Source organism: Salmo trutta, chromosome 12 (assembly GCF_901001165.1).
Source record: "Salmo trutta chromosome 12, fSalTru1.1, whole genome shotgun sequence".
NCBI lineage: Eukaryota > Metazoa > Chordata > Actinopteri > Salmoniformes > Salmonidae > Salmo > Salmo trutta.
In genome coordinates, this window is record NC_042968.1 from 80163001 (window position 1) to 80185042 (window position 22042).

At 48.1% G+C, this 22042-nt stretch overlaps 1 protein-coding gene across 1 annotated transcript in view; it reads right to left on the minus strand.

Annotated features, from left to right (window-relative positions):
- Positions 1–22042, minus strand: part of LOC115202625 (serine/threonine-protein kinase PAK 3-like) — a 67858-nt gene that overhangs the window by 16975 nt on the left and 28841 nt on the right. The window contains exons 2-8 of the mRNA XM_029766714.1: positions 14844–15037; positions 14259–14359; positions 13900–14053; positions 12624–12661; positions 2221–2367; positions 971–1145; positions 379–442 (exon numbers count right to left, since the gene is read on the minus strand). Coding sequence (XP_029622574.1) covers positions 379–442; positions 971–1145; positions 2221–2367; positions 12624–12661; positions 13900–14053; positions 14259–14359; positions 14844–15015 — 851 coding nt within the window. The 5' untranslated portion in view covers positions 15016–15037. The remainder of the gene's footprint in view (positions 1–378; positions 443–970; positions 1146–2220; positions 2368–12623; positions 12662–13899; positions 14054–14258; positions 14360–14843; positions 15038–22042) is intronic.

Sequence of the window (22042 nt, forward strand, 5' to 3'; positions counted from 1 at the left end):
AATCAGAATCAAGAGATGAATCAGAGAGAGAGACGAGATGAGACGAGGAGCGAGAGGAGAGGAGAGGAGAGAGCAGGAGAGAGAGAGAGAGAGAGAGAGAGAGAGAGAGAATCAGAGAGAATCAGAGAGAGAGAGAGAGAGAGAGAGAGAGAGAGAGAGAGAGAGAGAGCAGGCTGAGCTCATCTGGCAGCCATGTCTGAATAAAGTTCCTTTCTACTTCTCTCTCAGAACCTTCAACCTCTTTCTTTTTCTCATCTCTGGTCACTCCTGAGTGAGGCGTTGTCTTTCTTTCTCCCAGTTGGGCTGACTACCAAAGACTACTTTGTTCCAATAAGAGGCAGTAAGTAGCTAGTGGATTTGGATTGAAAGTGGACTTACCCTTGTCCTATTTTCTCAAAGCGTGTGTACTTCTTTTTGGGGTCCCCCACACTCACAATGCTCCCTGGGAAGACAGAGAGAGGTGATTAGTGGAGAGTGTCTCTAGGTCAGACTGAGGCATACACACACACACACACACACACACACACACACACACACACACACACACACACAGCACGGCCATGGAGAGGGCAACCCTGCATTACACACACGCTCCTCTGCCCACGCCATTCAGGGATGTCGCCTGCTGTGGGGCCTCGTACTGAAGCCAAATACACTGCTGCATGCTGGGAGGTTGTCCTGCACAGTAGAGCACTGCTGATTTTTTGGACAGGGGCACATGCAGACACTGCAGAGAGGACACTGCAGAGAGGACACTGCAGAGAGGACACTGCAGAGAGAGCAATACTCTGACTATAGAGGGGCGCTTGGCCATCCTAAGGCTGTAATCTGTGGCTTACTGAGCAGCCCACACTAATCACTGCGGTAGGATGGGTTTAGAGCTGAAAGGTCTGGACACATCACAGTACAGTCACAGCACAATCTCTATGGGACTCTCCATGCTCCATAGATCCACAGAGAGACAACATACTCAGTCGCTCCAGAATCTCCTCGTCTGTCATCTTGGACTTCTTCCTCTGCCGATCGGTGTGGCGGTACAGAGTGCTGGACGTGTTCTCCGGCTGTACCTGGGACTCTGGAGGGGTTGTGGCCTCCTTCACAGGGGTGGGAGGCGCCAAGGGCTCGATGACAGAGCGGGTGTAGATCTGTCAGGAGAGGCGCAGGACACAGTCACAATCAGAGAGGAGCAGGGCACAGTCACAGTCAGAGAGGTTCAGGACACAGTCAGAGAGGAGCAGGACACAGTCAGAGAGGAGCAGGACACAGTCAGAGAGGAGCAGGACACAGTCAGAGAGGAGCAGGACACAGTCACAATCAGAGAGGAGCAGGGCACAGTCACAGTCAGAGAGGTTCAGGACACAGTCAGAGAGGAGCAGGACACAGTCAGAGAGGAGCAGGACACAGTCACAGTCAGAAAGGAGCAGGACACAGTCACAATCAGAGAGGAGCAGGGCACAGTCACAGTCAGAGAGGAGCAGGACACAGTCACAGTCAGAGAGGAGCAGGTCACAGTCATAGTCATAGAGGAGCAGGACACAGTCACAGTCAGAGAGGAGCAGGACAGTCACAGTCAGAGAGGAGCAGGACACAGTCAGAGAGGAACAGGACACAGTCACAGTCAGAGAGGAGCAGGGCACAGTCACAGTCAGAGAGGTTCAGGACACAGTCAGAGAGGAGCAGGACACAGTCACAATCAGAGAGGAGCAGGGCACAGTCACAGACAGAGAGGTTCAGGACACAGTCAGAGAGGAGCAGGACACAGTCAGAGAGGAGCAGGACACAGTCACAGTCAGAAAGGAGCAGGACACAGTCACAATCAGAGCGGAGCAGGGCACAGTCACAGTCAGAGAGGAGCAGGACACAGTCACAGTCAGAGAGGAGCAGGACACAGTCACAGTCAGAGAGGAGCAGGACAGTCACAGTCAGAGAGGAGCAGGACACAGTCACAGTCAGAGAGGAGCAGGACAGTCACAGTCAGAGAGGAGCAGGACACAGTTAGAAAGGAGCAGGACACAGTTAGAAAGGAGCAGGACACAGTCAGAGAGGGGCAGGACACAGTCAGAGAGGAGCAGGACACAGTCAGAGAGGGGCAGGACAACAAGCATACTGTACAACTCTGTACTGAGTTGAGTTATTGAGGTGATTAGACTGTAAGCCTTCTTAAGTCTTAGATCTGTAACATTGTGTTAAGTCATTGTTCATAACCTCAGGGTGACTCACAGATTTAGTGTGCTCAGGTCGTGGTGCGATGACGGGTGGCAGCTCATCGTCATCATCGTCATCCTCCTCCTCTTCCTCCTCTTCCTCCTCCTCCTCCTCCTCTGACACAGGGGGTGCTATAGGGGGCTCTGTGGATGTCTTTGCATCCTGAGGTGTAAAACAAGGTGTCAGTGAGGAGGTGTGTAGTACATTGGACTGTGACAATCTGAAACACTGGGACAGCTGCGTCACCTGCATTACTGTAAATGGTTTGTCCAGGGACTCCTAATGTTCCATGTAATAAGGCACGTCCATGCTGACAATAGACACCTCCTAAGACCATACCATTACATCAGGGTGCTCAGCTGTGAAATAAGATAGGGTATAACATAAATATTATATTTATTCCACAGTGTAATCAGGAATATAGTTATCCAACATGATCCACTTGATTAAACCCTTATCCAAAAATCTAAGATCTGTCCATATAATATGATTTATTATTATCTAAAAGGAAAAATTGACCCTAGATCAGCACTGCTACTTTGAGAGCCTTTGTGTATACGGGCCTTGGACAAGAAAGCCCCAGAACTAGAATGGCTTCTGATCATATGGGCTGAGGTATAGATCCATGACAACATGGCTAACATTCTCTGTCGTGATGTGTTTCAGTGACAGCTCATAGAACAGCATTATACAGCACACAGTTGGACCTGGAGAGCCAAACAAGCAAACCAACCCCTGACCCAACACTCCAACTCCAACCATAGCCACCATTCTTATGGTGGATCAGAGTGCTATGCAAAGCCTGTCACTCTCTCCTGTACTCCATCATAAACACCACCATCTGGGTGACCACTTGGACTGTACAGTGGGATAGATTTCCTCCATCCCTAGCCTAAATATGTAACGTAGATGGTAAAACATATCCAAAGCAGCACAGCATAGCAGTAGTGGTGATTAGCTGCGGGCTATTGGTGCCAAGCCAGCAGCTCTTTGCTTAGCAGTGGAAGTTGATTTGGTTTAAGCGGTACCATGAGGGATAATAGGGGTCAGTGTTCTGAAGACAGACCCAGATTCACAGCGCAGACAGAGCCGAAGAAGGCAGAGATGAGAGGCTACCTGGCTAATGATGAGCAGTGCAAGCAAGCATGGTTCTACTGGGCCATGCGGTCAGATCTAAAGCAGGGACATACTGGCTCTGTGGGGAAGGGAGTGAAGAACACGTGTTCAGACATGCAGGATTTTGAAGATCATAATAGCCCTCTTAGGCATGCGCCCTGCCCTGACAGTTTTAAGCAGGGGCCATTTGGAATTGTTTAAGGAACTGCTTACGACAAGAGGTGAAATAGAGAAGCCATTACACTTAAAAGAGAGTGAAGTGGTCTCTAATATCTCAAACATTCATGTCCATCCAATAGAGCCTGCATATCTGGGCATACCCAGCATCAACAACATTAAGAGTTCAAAATGGTTCCATTTAGTGTTCAGCCAATGTAGAGGTATGTGGAAAGGAATATGGAGGAGTTACCTTGTCAAATAATGCACTGCAGGTTCTAAGGCTGACAGGAGGCCCAGACGACAGCAGTCGGTTCTGAATGTGAAGGTTGAAAATGGGAGGATTTACTGAACACAGACCCACACAACATTACAGAGCAATGGACTATAGAGGGATGGGGGAGAGTAGAGGACAGGGGACCACTACAGAGAGATGGGGAGAGTAGAGGACAGGGGACCACTACAGAGAGATGGGGAGAGTAGAGGACAGGGGACGACTACAGAGAGATGGGGAGAGTAGAGGACAGGGGACCACTACAGAGAGATGGGGAGAGTAGAGGACAGGGGACCACTACAGAGAGATGGGGAGAGTAGAGGACAGGGGACCACTACAGAGAGATGGGGAGAGTAGAGGACAGGGGGCCACTACAGAGAGATGGGGAGAGTAGAGGACAGGGGACCACTACAGAGAGATGGGGAGAGTAGAGGACAGGGGGCCACTACAGAGAGATGGGGAGAGTAGAGGACAGGGGACCACTACAGAGAGATGGGGAGAGTAGAGGACAGGGGACCACTAAAGAGGGATGGGGAGAGTAGAGGACAGGGGACCACTACAGAGAGATGGGGAGAGTAGAGGACAGGGGACCACTACAGAGAGATGGGGAGAGTAGAGGACAGGGGACCACTACAGAGAGATGGGGAGAGCAGAGGACAGGGGACGACTACAGAGAGATGGGGAGAGTAGAGGACAGGGGACCACTACAGAGAGATGGGGGAGAGTAGAGGACAGGGGACCACTACAGAGAGATGGGGAGAGTAGAGGACAGGGGACCACTACAGAGAGATGGGGAGAGTAGAGGACAGGGGACCACTACAGAGAGATGGGGAGAGCAGAGGACAGGGGACCACTACAGAGAGATGGGGAGAGCAGAAGACAGGGGACCACTACAGAGAGATGGGGAGAGTAGAGGACAGGGGACCACTACAGAGAGATGGGGAGAGTAGAGGACAGGGGACCACTACAGAGAGATGGGGAGAGTAGAGGACAGGGGACTACTACAGAGAGATGGGGAGAGTAGAGGACAGGGGACCACTACAGAGAGATGGGGAGAGTAGAGGACAGGGGACCACTACAGAGAGATGGGGAGAGTAGAGGACAGGGGACCACTACAGAGAGATGGGGAGAGTAGAGGACAGGGGACCACTACAGAGAGATGGGGGAGAGTAGAGGACAGGGGACCACTACAGAGAGATGGGGAGAGTAGAGGACAGGGGACCACTACAGAGAGATGGGGAGAGTAGAGGACAGGGGACCACTACAGAGAGATGGGGAGAGTAGAGGACAGGGGACCACTACAGAGAGATGGGGAGAGTAGAGGACAGGGGGCCACTACAGAGAGATGGGGAGAGTAGAGGACAGGGGACCACTACAGAGAGATGGGGAGAGTAGAGGACAGGGGGCCACTACAGAGAGATGGGGAGAGTAGAGGACAGGGGACCACTACAGAGAGATGGGGAGAGTAGAGGACAGGGGACCACTAAAGAGGGATGGGGGAGAGTAGAGGACAGGGGACCACTACAGAGAGATGGGGGAGAGCAGAGGACAGGGGACCACTACAGAGAGATGGGGGAGAGTAGAGGACAGGGGACCACTACAGAGAGATGGGGAGAGTAGAAGACAGGGGACGACTACAGAGAGATGGGGAGAGTAGAGGACAGGGGACCACTACAGAGAGATGGGGAGAGTAGAGGACAGGGGACCACTACAGAGAGATGGGGGAAAGTAGAGGACAGGGGACCACTACAGAGAGATGGGGGAGAGCAGAGGACAGGGGACCACTACAGAGAGATGGGGGAGAGTAGAGGACAGGGGACCACTACACAGAGATGGGGAGAGTAGAGGACAGGGGACCACTACAGAGAGATGGGGAGAGTAGAGGACAGGGGACCACTACAAAGAGATGGGGAGAGTAGAGGACAGGGGACCACTACAGAGAGATGGGGAGAGTAGAGGACAGGGGACGACTACAGAGAGATGGGGGAGAGTAGAGGACAGGGGACCACTACAGAGAGATGGGGGAGAGTAGAGGACAGGGGACCACTACAGAGAGATGGGGAGAGTAGAGGACAGGGGACCACTACAGAGAGATAGGGAGAGTAGAGGACAGGGGACCACTACAGAGAGATGGGGAGAGTAGAGGACAGGGGACCACTACAGAGAGATGGGGGAGAGTAGAGGACAGGGGACCACTACAGAGAGATGGGGAGAGTAGAGGACAGGGGACCACTACAGAGAGATGGGGAGAGTAGAGGACAGGGGACGACAACAGAGAGATGGGGGAGAGCAGAGGACAGGGGACCACTACAGAGAGATGGGGAGAGTAGAGGACAGGGGACCACTACAGAGAGATGGGGAGAGTAGAGGACAGGGGACGACTACAGAGAGATGGGGACAGTAGAGGACAGGGGGCCACTACAGAGAGATGGGGAGAGTAGAGGACAGGGGACGACTACAGAGAGATGGGGAGAGTAGAGGACAGGGGGCCACTACAGAGAGATGGGGAGAGTAGAGGACAGGGGACCACTACAGAGAGATGGGGAGAGTAGAGGACAGGGGACCACTACAGAGAGATGGAGAGAGTAGAGGACAGGGGACCACTACAGAGAGATGGGGAGAGTAGAGGACAGGGGGCCACTACAGAGAGATGGGGTGAGTAGAGGACAGGGGACGACTACAGAGAGATGGGGAGAGTAGAGGACAGGGGACCACTACAGAGAGATGGGGAGAGTAGAGGACAGGGGACCACTACAGAGAGATGGGGAGAGTAGAGGACAGGGGACCACTACAGAGAGATGGGGAGAGTAGAGGACAGGGGACCACTACAGAGAGATGGTCAAGAGTAGAGGACAGGGGACCACTACAGAGGGATGGGGGAGAGTAGAGGACAGGGGCCCACTACAGAGGGATGGGGGAGAGTAGAGGACAGGGGACCACTACAGAGAGATGGGGGAGAGTAGAGGACAGGGGACCACTACAGAGAGATGGGGAGAGTAGAGGACAGGGGACCACTACAGAGAGATGGGGAGAGTAGAGGACAGGGGACCACTACAGAGAGATGGGGAGAGTAGAGGACAGGGGGCCACTACAGAGAGATGGGGGAGAGTAGAGGACAGGGGACCACTACAGAGGGATGGGGGAGAGTAGAGGACAGGGGACCACTACAGAGAGATGGGGGAGAGTAGAGGACAGGGGACCACTACAGAGAGATGGGGGAGAGTAGAGGACAGGGGACCACTACAGAGAGATGGGGGAGAGCAGAGGACAGGGGACCACTACAGAGGGATGGGGGAGAGTAGAGGACAGGGGACCACTACAGAGAGATGGGGGAGAGTAGAGGACAGGGGACCACTACAGAGAGATGGGGAGAGTAGAGGACAGGGGACCACTACAGAGAGATGGGGAGAGTAGAGGACAGGGGACCACTACAGAGAGATGGGGAGAGTAGAGGACAGGGGACGACTACAGAGAGATGGGGAGAGTAGAGGACAGGGGACCACTACAGAGAGATGGGGGAGAGTAGAGGACAGGGGACCACTACAGAGAGATGGGGAGAGTAGAGGACAGGGGACCACTACAGAGAGATGGGGAGAGTAGAGGACAGGGGACGACTACAGAGAGATGGGGAGAGTAGAGGACAGGGGACCACTACAGAGAGATGGGGAGAGTAGAGGACAGGGGCCCACTACAGAGAGATGGGGAGAGTAGAGGACAGGGGCCCACTACAGAGAGATGGGGAGAGTAGAGGACAGGGGACGACTACAGGTTAATGGATCCTCACATATCAAATGAGGAGAGATTTTCATGGGTGAAGAGACACAAATTATGTTTTGCGGACCTCCTGCTGATGACCAGCCCTAGCTTCTGACGTAGAGATGACAAGGTGATCACTAGCTTGATATTAGTGGCAAAACATTTTGTTTCTGCAAACTGACTTAATGCCATCGTATGGTACCTACCACTGTATCCCTACACATTGACTTAATGTTATCGTATGGTACCTACCACTGTTACCCTGCACATTGACTTAATGCCATCGTATGGTACCTACCACTGTTACCCTGCACATTGACTTAATGCCATCGTATGTTACCTACCACTGTATCCCTGCACATTGACTTAATGCCATCGTATGGTACCTACCACTGTATCCCTGCACATTGACTTAATGTCATCGTATGGTACCTACCACTGTTACCCTGCACATTGACTTAATGTCATCGTATGGTACCTACCACTGTATCCCTACACATTGACTTAATGCCATCGTATGGTACCTACCACTGTATCCCTACACATTGACTTAATGTCATCGTATGGTACCTACCACTGTATCCCTACACATTGACTTAATGCCATCGTATGGTACCTACCACTGTTACCCTGCACATTGACTTAATGTCATCGTATGGTACCTACCACTGTATCCCTACACATTGACTTAATGTCATCGTATGGTACCTACCACTGTTACCCTGCACATTGACTTAATGCCATCGTATGGTACCTACCACTGTTACCCTGCACATTGACTTAATGCCATCGTATGGTACCTACCACTGTTACCCTGCACATTGACTTAATGCCATCGTATGGTACCTACCACTGCTACCCTGCACATTGACTTAATGCCATCGTATGGTACCTACCACTGTTACCCTGCACATTGACTTAATGCCATCGTATGGTACCTACCACTGTTACCCTGCACATTGACTTAATGCCATCGTATGGTACCTACCACTGTTACCCTGCACATTGACTTAATGCCATCGTATGGTACCTACCACTGCTACCCTGCACATTGACTTAATGTCATCGTATGGTACCTACCACTGTATCCCTACACATTGACTTAATGCCATCGTATGGTACCTACCACTGTATCCCTGCACATTGACTTAATGCCATCGTATGGTACCTACCACTGTTACCCTGCACATTGACTTAATGTCATCGTATGGTACCTACCACTGTTACCCTGCACATTGACTTAATGTTATCGTATGGTACCTACCACTGTATTCCTTCACATTGACTTAATGTCATCGTATGGTACCTACCACTGTATCCCTGCACGTTGACTTAATGTCATCGTATGGTACTTACCACTGTTACCCTGCACATTGACTTAATGCCATCGTATGGTACCTACCACTGTTACCCTGCACATTGACTTAATGTCATCGTATGGTACCTACCACTGTATCCCTGCACATTGACTTAATGTTATCGTATGGTACCTACCACTGTTACCCTGCACATTGACTTAATGTTATCGTATGGTACCTACCACTGTTACCCATTGACTTAATGCCATCGTATGGTACCTACCACTGTTACCCTGCACATTGACTTAATGCCATCGTATGGTACCTACCACTGTATCCCTGCACATTGACTTAATGCCATCGTATGGTACCTACCACTGTATCCCTGCACATTGACTTAATGCCATCGTATGGTACCTACCATTGTTACCCTGCACATTGACTTAATGCCATCGTATGGTACCTACCACTGTTACCCTGTACATTGACTTAATGCCATCGTATGGTACCTACCACTGTATCCCTACACATTGACTTAATGCCATCGTATGGTACCTACCACTGTTACCCTGCACATTGACTTAATGTCATCGTATGGTACCTACCACTGTATCCCTACACATTGACTTAATGCCATCATATGGTACCTACCACTGTTACCCTGCACATTGACTTAATGCCATCGTATGGTACCTACCACTGTATCCCTGCACATTGACTTAATGTCATCGTATGGTACCTACCACTGTTACCCTGCACATTGACTTAATGCCATCGTATGGTACCTACCACTGTTACCCTGCACATTGACTTAATGCCATCGTATGGTACCTACCACTGTATCCCTGCACATTGACTTAATGTCATTGTATGGTACCTACCACTGTTACCCTGCACATTGACTTAATGCCATCGTATGGTACCTACCACTGTATCCCTGCACATTGACTTAATGCCATCGTATGGTACCTACCACTGTTACCCATTGACTTAATGCCATCGTATGGTACCTACCACTGTTACCCATTGACTTAATGCCATTGTATGGTACCTACCACTGTATCCCTGCACATTGACTTAATGCCATCGTATGGTACCTACCACTGTATCCCTACACATTGACTTAATGCCATCATATGGTACCTACCACTGTTACCCTGCACATTGACTTAATGCCATCATATGGTACCTACCACTGTATCCCTACACATTGACTTAATGCCATCATATGGTACCTACCACTGTTACCCTGCACATTGACTTAATGCCATCGTATGGTACCTACCACTGTATCCCTACACATTGACTTAATGCCATCGTATGGTACCTACCACTGTTACCCTGCACATTGACTTAATGCCATCGTATGGTACCTACCACTGTATCCCTACACATTGACTTAATGCCATCGTATGGTACCTACCACTGTATCCCTGCACATTGACTTAATGCCATCGTATGGTACCTACCACTGTTACCCTGCACATTGACTTAATGTCATCGTATGGTACCTACCACTGTATCCCTGCACATTGACTTAATGTTATCGTATGGTACCTACCACTGTATCCCTGCACATTGACTTAATGTCATCGTATGGTACCTACCACTGTATCCCTGCACATTGACTTAATGTTATCGTATGGTACCTACCACTGTATCCCTGCACATTGACTTAATGCCATCGTATGGTACCTACCACTGTATCCCTGCACATTGACTTAATGCCATCGTATGGTACCTACCTCTGTATCCCTGCACATTGACTTAATGCCATCGTATGGTACCTACCACTGTATCCCTGCACATTGACTTAATGCCATCGTATGGTACCTACCACTGTTACCCTGCACATTGACTTAATGCCATCGTATGGTACCTACCACTGTATCCCTGCACATGGATATGATACTGGTAGCGACCTTGTATATAGTGTACATTCTTGTGTGTTTTACTCCTTGTGAGTATTTATTCTTAGATTTGCTAAAAATTCCATTCTATCTTTTGATATCTGATCTAGTATTTGAACACTGCATTGTTGAGAAAGAGGTTGTAGGACCTGTTGTATACTGTTCAAGCAACAAATAAACATAGATTTTATACATACAGTTTATCAGAGTGCTGACCGATTGAGAGGTGTGGTACCTACTACCTGGTTCTGAACCAGCTCCTTATTGAGAAGTGTGGTACCTCCTGCCTGGTTCTGAACCAGCTCCTTATTGAGAGGTGTGGTACCTACTGCCTGGTTCTGAACAGGCTCCTTATTGAGAGGTGTGGTACCTCCTGCCTGGTTCTGAACCAGCTCCCTATTGAGAGGAGTGGTACCTACTGCCTGGTTCTGAACCAGCTCCTTATTGAGAGGTGTGGTACCTACTGCCTGGTTCTGAACAGGCTCCTTATTTAGAGGTGTGGTACCTCCTGCCTGGTTCTGAACCAGCTCCTTATTGAGAGGAGTGGTACCTTCTGCCTGGTTCTGAACCAGCTCCTTATTGAGAGGTGTGGTACCTCCTGCCTGGTTCTGAACCAGCTCCTTATTGAGAGGTGTGGTACCTACTGCCTGGTTCTGAACCAGCTCCTTATTGAGAGGAGTGGTACCTACTGCCTGGTTCTGAACCAGCTCCTTATTGAGAGGAGTGGTACCTCCTGCCTGGTTCTGAACCAGCTCCTTATTGAGAGGTGTGGTACCTCCTGCCTGGTTCTGAACCAGCTCCTTATTGAGAGGAGTGGTACCTACTGCCTGGTTCTGAACCAGCTCCTTATTGAGAGGTGTGGTACCTACTGCCTGGTTCTGAACCAGCTCCTTATTGAGAGGTGTGGTACCTCCTGCCTGGTTCTGAACCAGCTCCTTATTGAGAGGTGTGGTACCTACTGCCTGGTTCTGAACCAGCTCCTTATTGAGAGGTGTGGTACCTACTGCCTGGTTCTGAACCAGCTCCTTATTGAGAGGTGTGGTACCTCCTGCCTGGTTCTGAACCAGCTCCCTATTGAGAGGAGTGGTACCTACTGCCTGGTTCTGAACCAGCTCCTTATTGAGAGGTGTGGTACCTACTGCCTGGTTCTGAACCAGCTCCTTATTGAGAGGTGTGGTACTTCCTGCCTGGTTCTGAACCAGCTCCTTATTGAGAGGTGTGGTACCTCCTGCCTGGTTCAGAACCAGCTCCTTATTGAGAGGTGTGGTACCTACTGCCTGGTTCTGAACCAGCTCCTTATTGAGAGGTGTGGTACCTCCTGTCTGGTTCTGAACCAGCTCCTTATTGAGAGGTGTGGTACCTCCTGCCTGGTTCTGAACCAGCTCCTTATTGAGAGGTGTGTCACCTGCTCTATCAACACTTCATCAGGACCATCAGAGTGCTGGGAGTCAACAGGCCGGCGCCACTGCCTGGGGAACCAGCCATCTCTAGACATAACAAAACCCTAATAGAGAAAAGGCCTCTGTGTGCCGACTCTTCACACCCAAGCCAGAGGTAAAGTACCAACAGACAGAAAGGCTGAATGCAGTTGAGTGCACACGACCTCTGAGAGTCTTCTCTCTCAGTCCACCGATGAAACATTACTCTGACAGCGACACAGCCCAGAGACAGTCATTTGGCTGATTTCCAAAAGGGACGGTTAGACTCTGAGACAGTCATATGAGGTCATGTTAATGGACCGAGCGAGAACACACAGTCTTGCTTACAGTGCTAACTAAAACTCCAGAGCACACTACAGCTGACGAGAGAGCACTACACAGAGTATACGCTCATATTTGTTTATCTTTCAATAAATGCTAATGAGTTGTTAAGAGGAAAGGAACATGTTTGAAATGAAGTAGCACTTACCAGAGTGTTGGCTGCTATGTATCCCTGTGCTGACTTGTCTGAAACAGAAAGGAATCATTGCCAGACGTCTCATTCTCTTACATTAACAACACACTGACAGTTAAATATAACCAAGGTGACAACACACTGACAGTTAAATATAACCAAGGTGACAACACACTGACAGTTAAATATAACCAAGGTGACAACACACTGACAGTTAAATATAACCAAGGTGACAACACACTGACAGTTAAATATAACCAAGATGACAACACACTGACAGTTAAATATAACCAAGATGACAACACACTGACAGTTAAATATAACCAAGGTGACAACACACTGACAGTTAAATATAACCAAGGTGACAACACACTGACAGTTAAATATAACCAAGATGACAACACACTGACAGTTAAATATAACCAAGGTGACAACACACTGACAGTTAAATATAACCAAGATGACAACACACTGACAGTTAAATATAACCAAGGTGACAACACACTGACAGTTAAATATAACCAAGGTGACAACACACTGACAGTTAAATATAACCAAGATGACAACACACTGACAGTTAAATATAACCAAGGTGACAACACACTGACAGTTAAATATAACCAAGGTGACAACAGACTGACAGTTAAATATAACCAAGATGACAACACACTGACAGTTAAATATAACCAAGATGACAACACACTGACAGTTAAATATAACCAAGATGACAACACACTGACAGTTAAATATAACCAAGATGACAACACACTGACAATTAAATATAACCAAGGTGACAACACACTGACAGTTAAATATAACCAAGATGACAACACACTGACAGTTAAATATAACCAAGGTGACAACACACTGACAGTTAAATATAACCAAGATGACAACACACTGACAGTTAAATATAACCAAGGTGACAACACACTGACAGTTAAATATAACCAAGGTGACAACACACTGACAGTTAAATATAACCAAGATGACAACACACTGACAGTTAAATATAACCAAGGTGACAACACACTGACAGTTAAATATAACCAAGATGACAACACACTGACAGTTAAATATAACCAAGACATGAAAAAGTGTGTCGTGGTAGCTATGAGGTCACAGAGTGGATATGACCGCATGTACTGTAGACTCTTCAATAAATATTCAACGCTTTTGCTCACCACAGCAGCATATTTTCACTAACTCAATTATTCAGAAATATAAGGCAGAGAGATGATCTGAAACACAGACAGCAGCATCTGGGCGTTGTGTGTTTGTGTGTTCTTACCTCCGGAGGTGAAGCTCATGTATTTCTGGTTGTTGACCGTCTCTTTGGAGTCGTAGAACTTGAGCACGTCCAGCACGGCCTGAGGGTTCTTCTTCTGCTCCAGCTTGGTGATGTTGGAGGTCTGAAGGAGCCGCGCCCACTGCTCTGGGATGCCCTGGGGGAGAGAGGTCACAGGTCATAGGTCAGATGCACTCTGTGACTTCATAGCTACCACGGCACAAGTTATCATGTCTTGGTTATTTTGAACACGCAGTGATAATATGGGCCATTTAAGGGTATACTCAAAACCTTCACTGTACACCTTCCTTGTCTGTTGAAATATATTTACTGGAACGTTGATCTGTCAAAGATGTACGTACAGTGAACTCCCCTGTAACAGCGTCAAAGCCAACATGGATGGTGTGCTCAAAGTCTGAGGGCAGGGAGATCTCAGGACGCTCCTTCTCCTTCTTCTTGTTCGCTGCACGGGAGAAAACAAAAAGAACATTCAGATCTAGTTCTGATACATAGTACACCGACATTTTAAAGAGATACATTTTCAAATCAGTGTCGTATTATTCCTGAGCAGAGATTAAAAATATTTTTAGAACAAGGACTGTCTTTACACGGATTATATGTCTCCAGCAACTTTGATATAACTCCGATTGTTTCACTCTTTGCCGAGGGTGGAGCTAAAAATAAATACAATACCCCTTTCTCAAATTGCATAACTTAGACAGGGCTCCTAACCCTCATAAAGTTGTGATGTTACTCTATCACTGATCAACGGGTTCCTTGTTGTCAATGGACCTCGTGAGCCAGTGGTGACATCTAGGGCACACAGTTTTCCTGGAAACACAAAACAACTCCAGGCCTTGTTTTTCCTGTTTAAGTCATGAGGTCAGGACAAGCTCATGCAGGACTCTAGTTCTACATTAAAGTGTGATATACAGCTGTCTGCTCACTCTTGTCTCCTCCAGGGAAGATGGAGCGAAGGCGGACCTTCTTGTTCTTCTCTTCAGGGGCCATTGGGAGAGGTTTGGAGCCGTGATTCACTGATGTAGAGTCTCGGGAACTACTGTTCATTCTCAAGGGAGGGGCTGGCGGTTTCTCTTCAATATCGACTCTATCGGACATCTTTAGTGACACTCACAATCTCCTAGGAAGAAAGAAAAACAGAGAGGGAAGTTTAGCATGGTGCTATAATAGAAAATAAATTAAGAGATTCTTAGGATCAAACTGGAAAAGGAGAAGAGAGCCTTGCCTACAGGTCCACAACTCCCTCTGCGCACTGCAGGCTTACAACACATCAACATCCATCAACATCCATCAACGTCCAACATCCATCAACATCCAACATCCATCAGCATCCATCAACATCCAACAACATCCATCAACATCCAACATCCATCAGCATCCATCAACATCCAACATCCATCAACATCCAACATCCATCAACATCCATCAACATCCAACATCCATCAGCATCCATCAACATCCAACATCCATCAACATCCATCAACATCCATCAACATCCAACATCCATCAACATCCAGCCCCCATTTAGAGACAGATTTTCAATCTCAATAACTGAATCAAGAAATGTGAGGAACGTTGGTAATGGTTTTGAACGTGAGTACAAATACTGTAACTCATATAGTTGCCTTAGACTTCATCAGGAGTTCAACATAACGCCACAAGATAAAGCCTTTGAACGGCTGTCTCTCTCCCCCTCACTGTGTAATGTTTGCTGTCAGTAGAGGCATGAGCAGCCTCTAGCCAGCGTGTTTAAATCCCCATGGGTCACAAGAAGGGCTCTCTCTGTGCTCCAGGGGGGCACAATATCCCATAATCTGTCTCTACATAAACCTACAATTTCCTGTCATAGTTTCACTCTCTGGTTCCTAATCTTTTTCTTGAAGGAAGGCCTCTGTGTTCAGAAACTACTCTGTGTAATGTTTTAGATCTGCCGTGTGCCAAAGAAAAAACAATCCAATCACAAGACTCACAGACTGGAAAACATCTAGCTATAAAACCATGTTTAAATCTAAATTACTACATTCAACAGAAGTTCTGCACTAAGTAGATTAAACATCTTTGCTGAGACGCTGTTCCAATTGTCTGCCAAACTGATGGAGAGAAACTGACAAGAAAGTGTACAGTATATAGACTGCAGCCCATCGACTTACATTCATATAGGAGATAAATCCACCAGTACACATCTGACTTCATCCGGCATCATCTGCAAACAGAATATCTAGTCCTCAGCATAGTCAAACCCTTGCATCCCTGATTGACACATATTCTCATGTAACATCATGAACTACTGCAGTTTGAACTGTATTTTGTAGCCTATTTACAGTATTCTGCCTGTGTGACATGATAATCCGAGATTCAGCCCAGCCTCAGTTCAGACAGACACTCCCATATATAGAAACACTGACATTCAAATCAATCAATGTTTATGACACTACATGTTTCAGGAACATAGCTCACAATTCCGGTGTCTGTTACATTGTGTTCCATAACACTATGGTGTATGTTACATTTCACACAACATTCTCTCAAGCATCTCTGTCCAAAATGTCAATATGTGAGGCATTTGGGTCTGTAATTTTTATCATAGGTACACTTCAACTGTGAGAGTTGGAATCTAAAACAAAAATCCAGAAAATCACATTGTATGATTTTTAAGTAATTCATTTGCATTTTATTGCATGACATAAGTATTTGATACATCAGAAAAGCAGAACTTAATATTTGGTACAGAAACCTTTGTTTGCAATTACAGAGATCATACATTTCCTGTAGTTCTTGACCAGGTTTGCACACACTGCAGCAGGGATTTTGGCCCACTCCTCCATACAGATCCTTCAGGTTTCGGGGCTGTCGCTGGGCAATACGGACTTTCAGTTCCCTCCAAAGATTTTCTATTGGGTTCAGGTCTGGAGACTGGCTAGGCCGCTCCAGGACCTTGAGATGCTTCTTACTCCTTAGTTGATCTGGCTGTGTGTTTCGGGTCGTTGTCATGCTGGAAGACCCAGCCACGACCCATCTTCAATGCTCTTACTGAGGGAAGGAGGTTGTTGGCCAAGATCTCGCAATACATGGCCCCATCCATCCTCCCCTCAATACGGTGCAGTTGTCCTGTCCACTTTGCAGAAAAGCATCCCCAAAGAATGATGTTTCCACCTCCATGCTTCACGGTTGGGATGGTGTTCTTGGGGTTGTACTCATCCTTCTTCTTCCTCCAAACACGGCGAGTGGAGTTTAGACCAAAAAGCTCTATTTTTGTCTCATCAGACCACATGACCTTCTCCCATTCCTCCTCTGGATCATCCAGATGGTCATTGGCAAACTTCAGACTGGCCTGGACATGCGCTGGCTTGAGCAGGGGGAGCTTGCGTGCGCTGCAGGATTTTAATCCATGACAGCGTAGTGTGTTACTAATGGTTTTCTTTGAGACTGTGGTCCCAGCTTTCTTCAGGTCATTGACCAGGTCCTGCTGCTGTCACGCCCTGACCAGGGGAACTCTGCTATTTTGGTCAGGGTGTGGTATTTCTATGGTTTATTTTCTATGTTTTGTTATAGCCTTTCTTTGTCGTTTATTTCTATGTTGGGCTCGGGGGTGATTTCCAATCAGACAGCTGTCGCTAGTTATGTCTGATTGGGAATCACATTTAAGTTCCTTTCCCCCCACAATGTTTGTGGGTTGTTGTCTCTTTTGTTTGAGCAGTTAATGATCAGGCATTTTCTTGGTTTTGTGTAAGTGTTTAATTCAGTGTAAGAATAAACATGTGTTCGCTCCCAGCTGCGTTTTGGTCCGCTTCCTCATCACCCGACGCCAATCGTTACAGAACAACCCACCAAACCAGGACCAAGCAGCAGAGGAACGAGGAGCTGAGGAAACTCGAGAGGCCTCCCCAATAATTTTTTTGGGGGGGGCACAAGGGGAGTTTTGCGGGGCAAGTTTGGAGCCCCAGGCCAAATCCCCGGACTGTTTCTGGGAGGCCAGTTAATGGACAGGGCTTACGCTTCGGGGTAATGGGTGTTATGGCGAGGCCAAGTGTTTTTAGGCCAGTACGCGCTATACCAGCGCCCCGCAGTTACCAGGGGGTAGTAGGCATTCAGCCAGAAAGGGCGATGCCAGGGTTAAGCTCGAGACCGCCAGTGAGCCTCCATGGTCCTATATATCCGGTACCAGCACCACGCACCAGGCTTCAAGTGCGTGAACCCAGCCTCGCCAGTCAACAGTCGTCAGAGCTGTCCGCCTGTCGACAGTCGTCAGAGCTGCCCGCCAGTCAACAGTCGTCGGAGCTGCCCGCCAGTCAACAATCGTCGGAGCTGCCCGCCAGTCAACAGTCGTCGGAGCTGCCCGCCAGTCAACAGTCGTCGGAGCTGCCCGCCAGTCAACAGTCGTCGGAGCTGCCCGCCAGTCAACAGTCGCCGGAGTGGCCAGACTGCGCTGAACTGCCGGAGTGGCCAGACTGCGCTGGACTGCCGGAGTGGCCAGACTGCGCTGAACTGCCGGAGTGGCCAGACTGCGCTGAACTGCCGGAGTGGCCAGACTGCGCTGAACTGACGGAGTGGCCAGACTGCCCAGACTGTCCCGAGCTGCCAGACGTCCCCAGTCCAGTCCGGCCCGTCCCTGCTCCCCGCACCAGGTTAGTGGTGCGTGTCCCCAGTCCAGTCCGGCCCGTCCCTGCTCCCCGCACCAAGCCAGTGGTGCGTGTCCCCAGTCCAGTCCGGCCCGTCCCTGCTCCCCGCACCAGGTTAGTGGTGCGTGTCCCCAGTCCTGTCCGGCCCATTCCTACTCCCCGCACCAAGCCAGTGGTGCGTGTCCCCAGTCCAGTCCGGCCCGTCCCTGCTCCCCGCACCAAGCCAGTGGTGCGTGTCCCCAGTCCAGTCCGGCCCGTCCCTGCTCCCCACACCAGGTTAGTGGTGCGTGTCCCCAGTCCTGTCCGGCCCATTCCTACTCCCCGCACCAGGTTAGTGGTGCGTGTCCACAGTCCAGTCCGGCCCGTCCCTGCTCCCCGCACCAGGTTGGTTGTGCGTGTCCCCAGGCCAGTCCGGCCCGTCCCTGCTCCCCGCACCAGGTTGGTGGTGCGTGTCCCCGGTCCTGTCCGGCCCTTCCCTGTTCCCCGCACCAGGCCCACGGCGCGTGTCCACAGTCCGGCACGGCCTGTGTCCGGTCCACCGGTGACCAGTCCTGTTCCGGTCGGCGGCTCCGCTCCGGAGCCTGAGCATGCCGCTCCACCGTGGTCCAGTCCGGGCCAGAGGGGTAGGGCTAGGGTGGAGGCAGGGGGAGAAACACGCCCGGGGCCAGAGCCTCCACCGAGGGTGAGGCGCCCACCCGGGTCCCCCCCCTAATAGACTTTAGGTTGGTGCGCCGGGAGTACGCACCGTTGGAGGGGGGGTACTGTCACGCCCTGACCAGGGGAACTCTGCTATTTTGGTCAGGGTGTGGTATTTCTATGGTTTATTTTCTATGTTTTGTTATAGCCTTTCTTTGTGGTTTATTTCTATGTTGGGCTCGGGGGTGATTTCCAATCAGACAGCTGTCGCTAGTTATGTCTGATTGGGAATCACATTTAAGTTCCTTTCCCCCCACGATGTTTGTGGGTTGTTGTCTCTTCTGTTTGAGCAGTTAATGATCAGGCATTTTCTTGGTTTTGTGTACGTGTTTAATTCAGTGTAAGAATAAACATGTGTTCGCTCCCAGCTGCGTTTTGGTCCGCTTCCTCATCACCCGACGCCAATCGTTACAGCTGCGTAGTTCTGGGCTGATCCCTCATCTTCCTCATGATCATTGATGCCCCACGAGGTGAGATCTTGCATGGAGCCCCAGACCGAGGGTGATTGACCGTCATCTTGAACTTCTTCCATTTTCTAATAATTGCACCAACAGCTGTTGCCTTCTCACCAAGCTGCTTGCCTATTGTTCTGTAGCCCATCCCAGCCTTGTGCAGGTCTACAATTTTATCCCTGATGTCCTTACACAGCTCTCTGGTCTTGGCCATTGTGGAGAGGTTGGAGTCTGTTTGATTGAGTGTGTGGACAGGTGTCTTCTATACAGGTAACGAGTTCAAACAGGTACAGTTAATACAGGTAATGAGTGGAGAACAGGAGGGCTTCTTAAAGAAAAACTAACAGGTCTGTGAGAGCCAGAATTCTTACTGGTTGGCAGGTGATCAAATACTTATGTCATGCAATAAAATGCAAATTAATTACTTAAAAATCACACAATGTGATTTTCTGGATTTTTGTTTTAGATTCTGTCTCTCACAGTTGAAGTGTACCTATGATAAAAAATTACAGACCTCTACATGCTTTGTAAGTAGGAAAACCTGCAAAATCGGCAGTATATGAAATACTTGTTCTCCCCACTGTATGTGTTGATTAGAAGCCTATATGTAGGTGTTTATGCCGAGTTTGTTACATCCTCAGACCTCAGCATGGAAAATGTGTGTTTTCAGTGATAATACACTAAAGTAGCCGTGTGCCTGGAGGACTGAAACAGTCAACACAAGGCTTCCTCCTGCACTTGTTTAGGTATTGGTGAGTTTTTCTGGATATACCTTTTTTTATATGCAGTTTTTCTGGATATACCCGAATGCATATGAGGGCTTCTGTTTGATTGTGTTAGTCTCCCCACGAGGAGTGAGAGATGTCATTAGATTCACTTTTACAGACTACAGGAGGGTCTGTCTACCGCCCTGCAGTCTGGTATTCCTGCACACCATCAGGGAATAGCTTAGAGTAATGCTAAAATACTGAAATGAAGCTTTGAAGTGAATTGAACTTAGTTTGTATTTCCCAGCCCAACAAAATCAGTTTGTATTGAGTGGCTAATGCTAGTTGGTATCTTTGATCAGAAAATATCTACTGATTTCTCTAACCTAACATGAGGGCAATTCCACATTAAAATGTATGCCAAACAAAAGCCATTGACTAAAAAGTTGAACAAACCATTCAACTCTATGCATAAGGACTACTTTTAACAAGTTCCACTGAAACATTTACAAAAACAAATTTAGTGAAAGAACTGTGCAGAGGCAAAAAGTAACGGAATTACAGTAACAGTTTAATATCTGCTCTGAATTAAGATTCAAAGATGTCTGCAGAAAGAATGGGGTTTCAGCTATGACATGTACTGTGCTACATTTATCCTTATTTTATCTGTTTTAACAAACCTTTTTTATTTGTGTACTTATGTATTGTATATATGTTTTTTTTTTTTAAATGTTAATATAAGCCCTTTGGCTTCCAACCCTACCTGCACACAGCTTATTTTATTGATTTGTTTTTATCTGTATTGTTGTTAAACACTTGTTTTCATTGGTGCAAATAAATTCAACTTAAACTTAAGCTTAAACATGTCACCTTGACTTTGAACAAATGTATTTTGGTTATTGAAGTACAGTAAAGGGAAGTGGAGTCACATCCGGTAACGGAATTACAGTAACGGAATTACATCATAGGCTCTGATCTGTATTACATAATTATGAATTTCATTATCCTCATATTTCACACGTTTGGACATCACAGCCCAGCACAGCAGAGCACAGTAGAGTAGAGTGCAGTACAATACAGCACAGCACAGCAGAGTAAAGTAGGGTAGAGTTCAGAACAGTGCAGTAGAGTTTAGTACATTACAGTAGAGTTCAGTACAGTACAGTAAAGTAGGATATACTCGACTCTACTCTTCTCTACTATACTCTACTTTACTGTACTGTACTGTATTGTACTGTACTAATGTGCTCTACTTAATGTACTGTACTGTGCTATCCAAACTTGTGAAACATACATTATGATACACTACATGACCAAAAGTATGTGGACACCTGCTCGTCGAACATCTCATTTCAAAATCATGGGCATTAATATGGAATTGGTCCCCCCTTTGCTGCTGTAACAGCCTCCACTCTTCTGGGAAGGCTTTCCACTAGATGTTAGAACATTGCTGTGGGGACTTGCTTCCATTCAGCCACAAGAGCATTAGTGAGGTCAGGCACTGATGTTGGGCTATTAGGCCTGGCTCGCAGTCGGCGTTTCAATTCATCCCAAAGGTGTTCGATGGGGTTGATTGAGGTCAGGGCTCTGTGCAGGCCAGTCAAGTTATTCTACACCGATCTCGACAAATCATTTCTATATGGACCTCGCT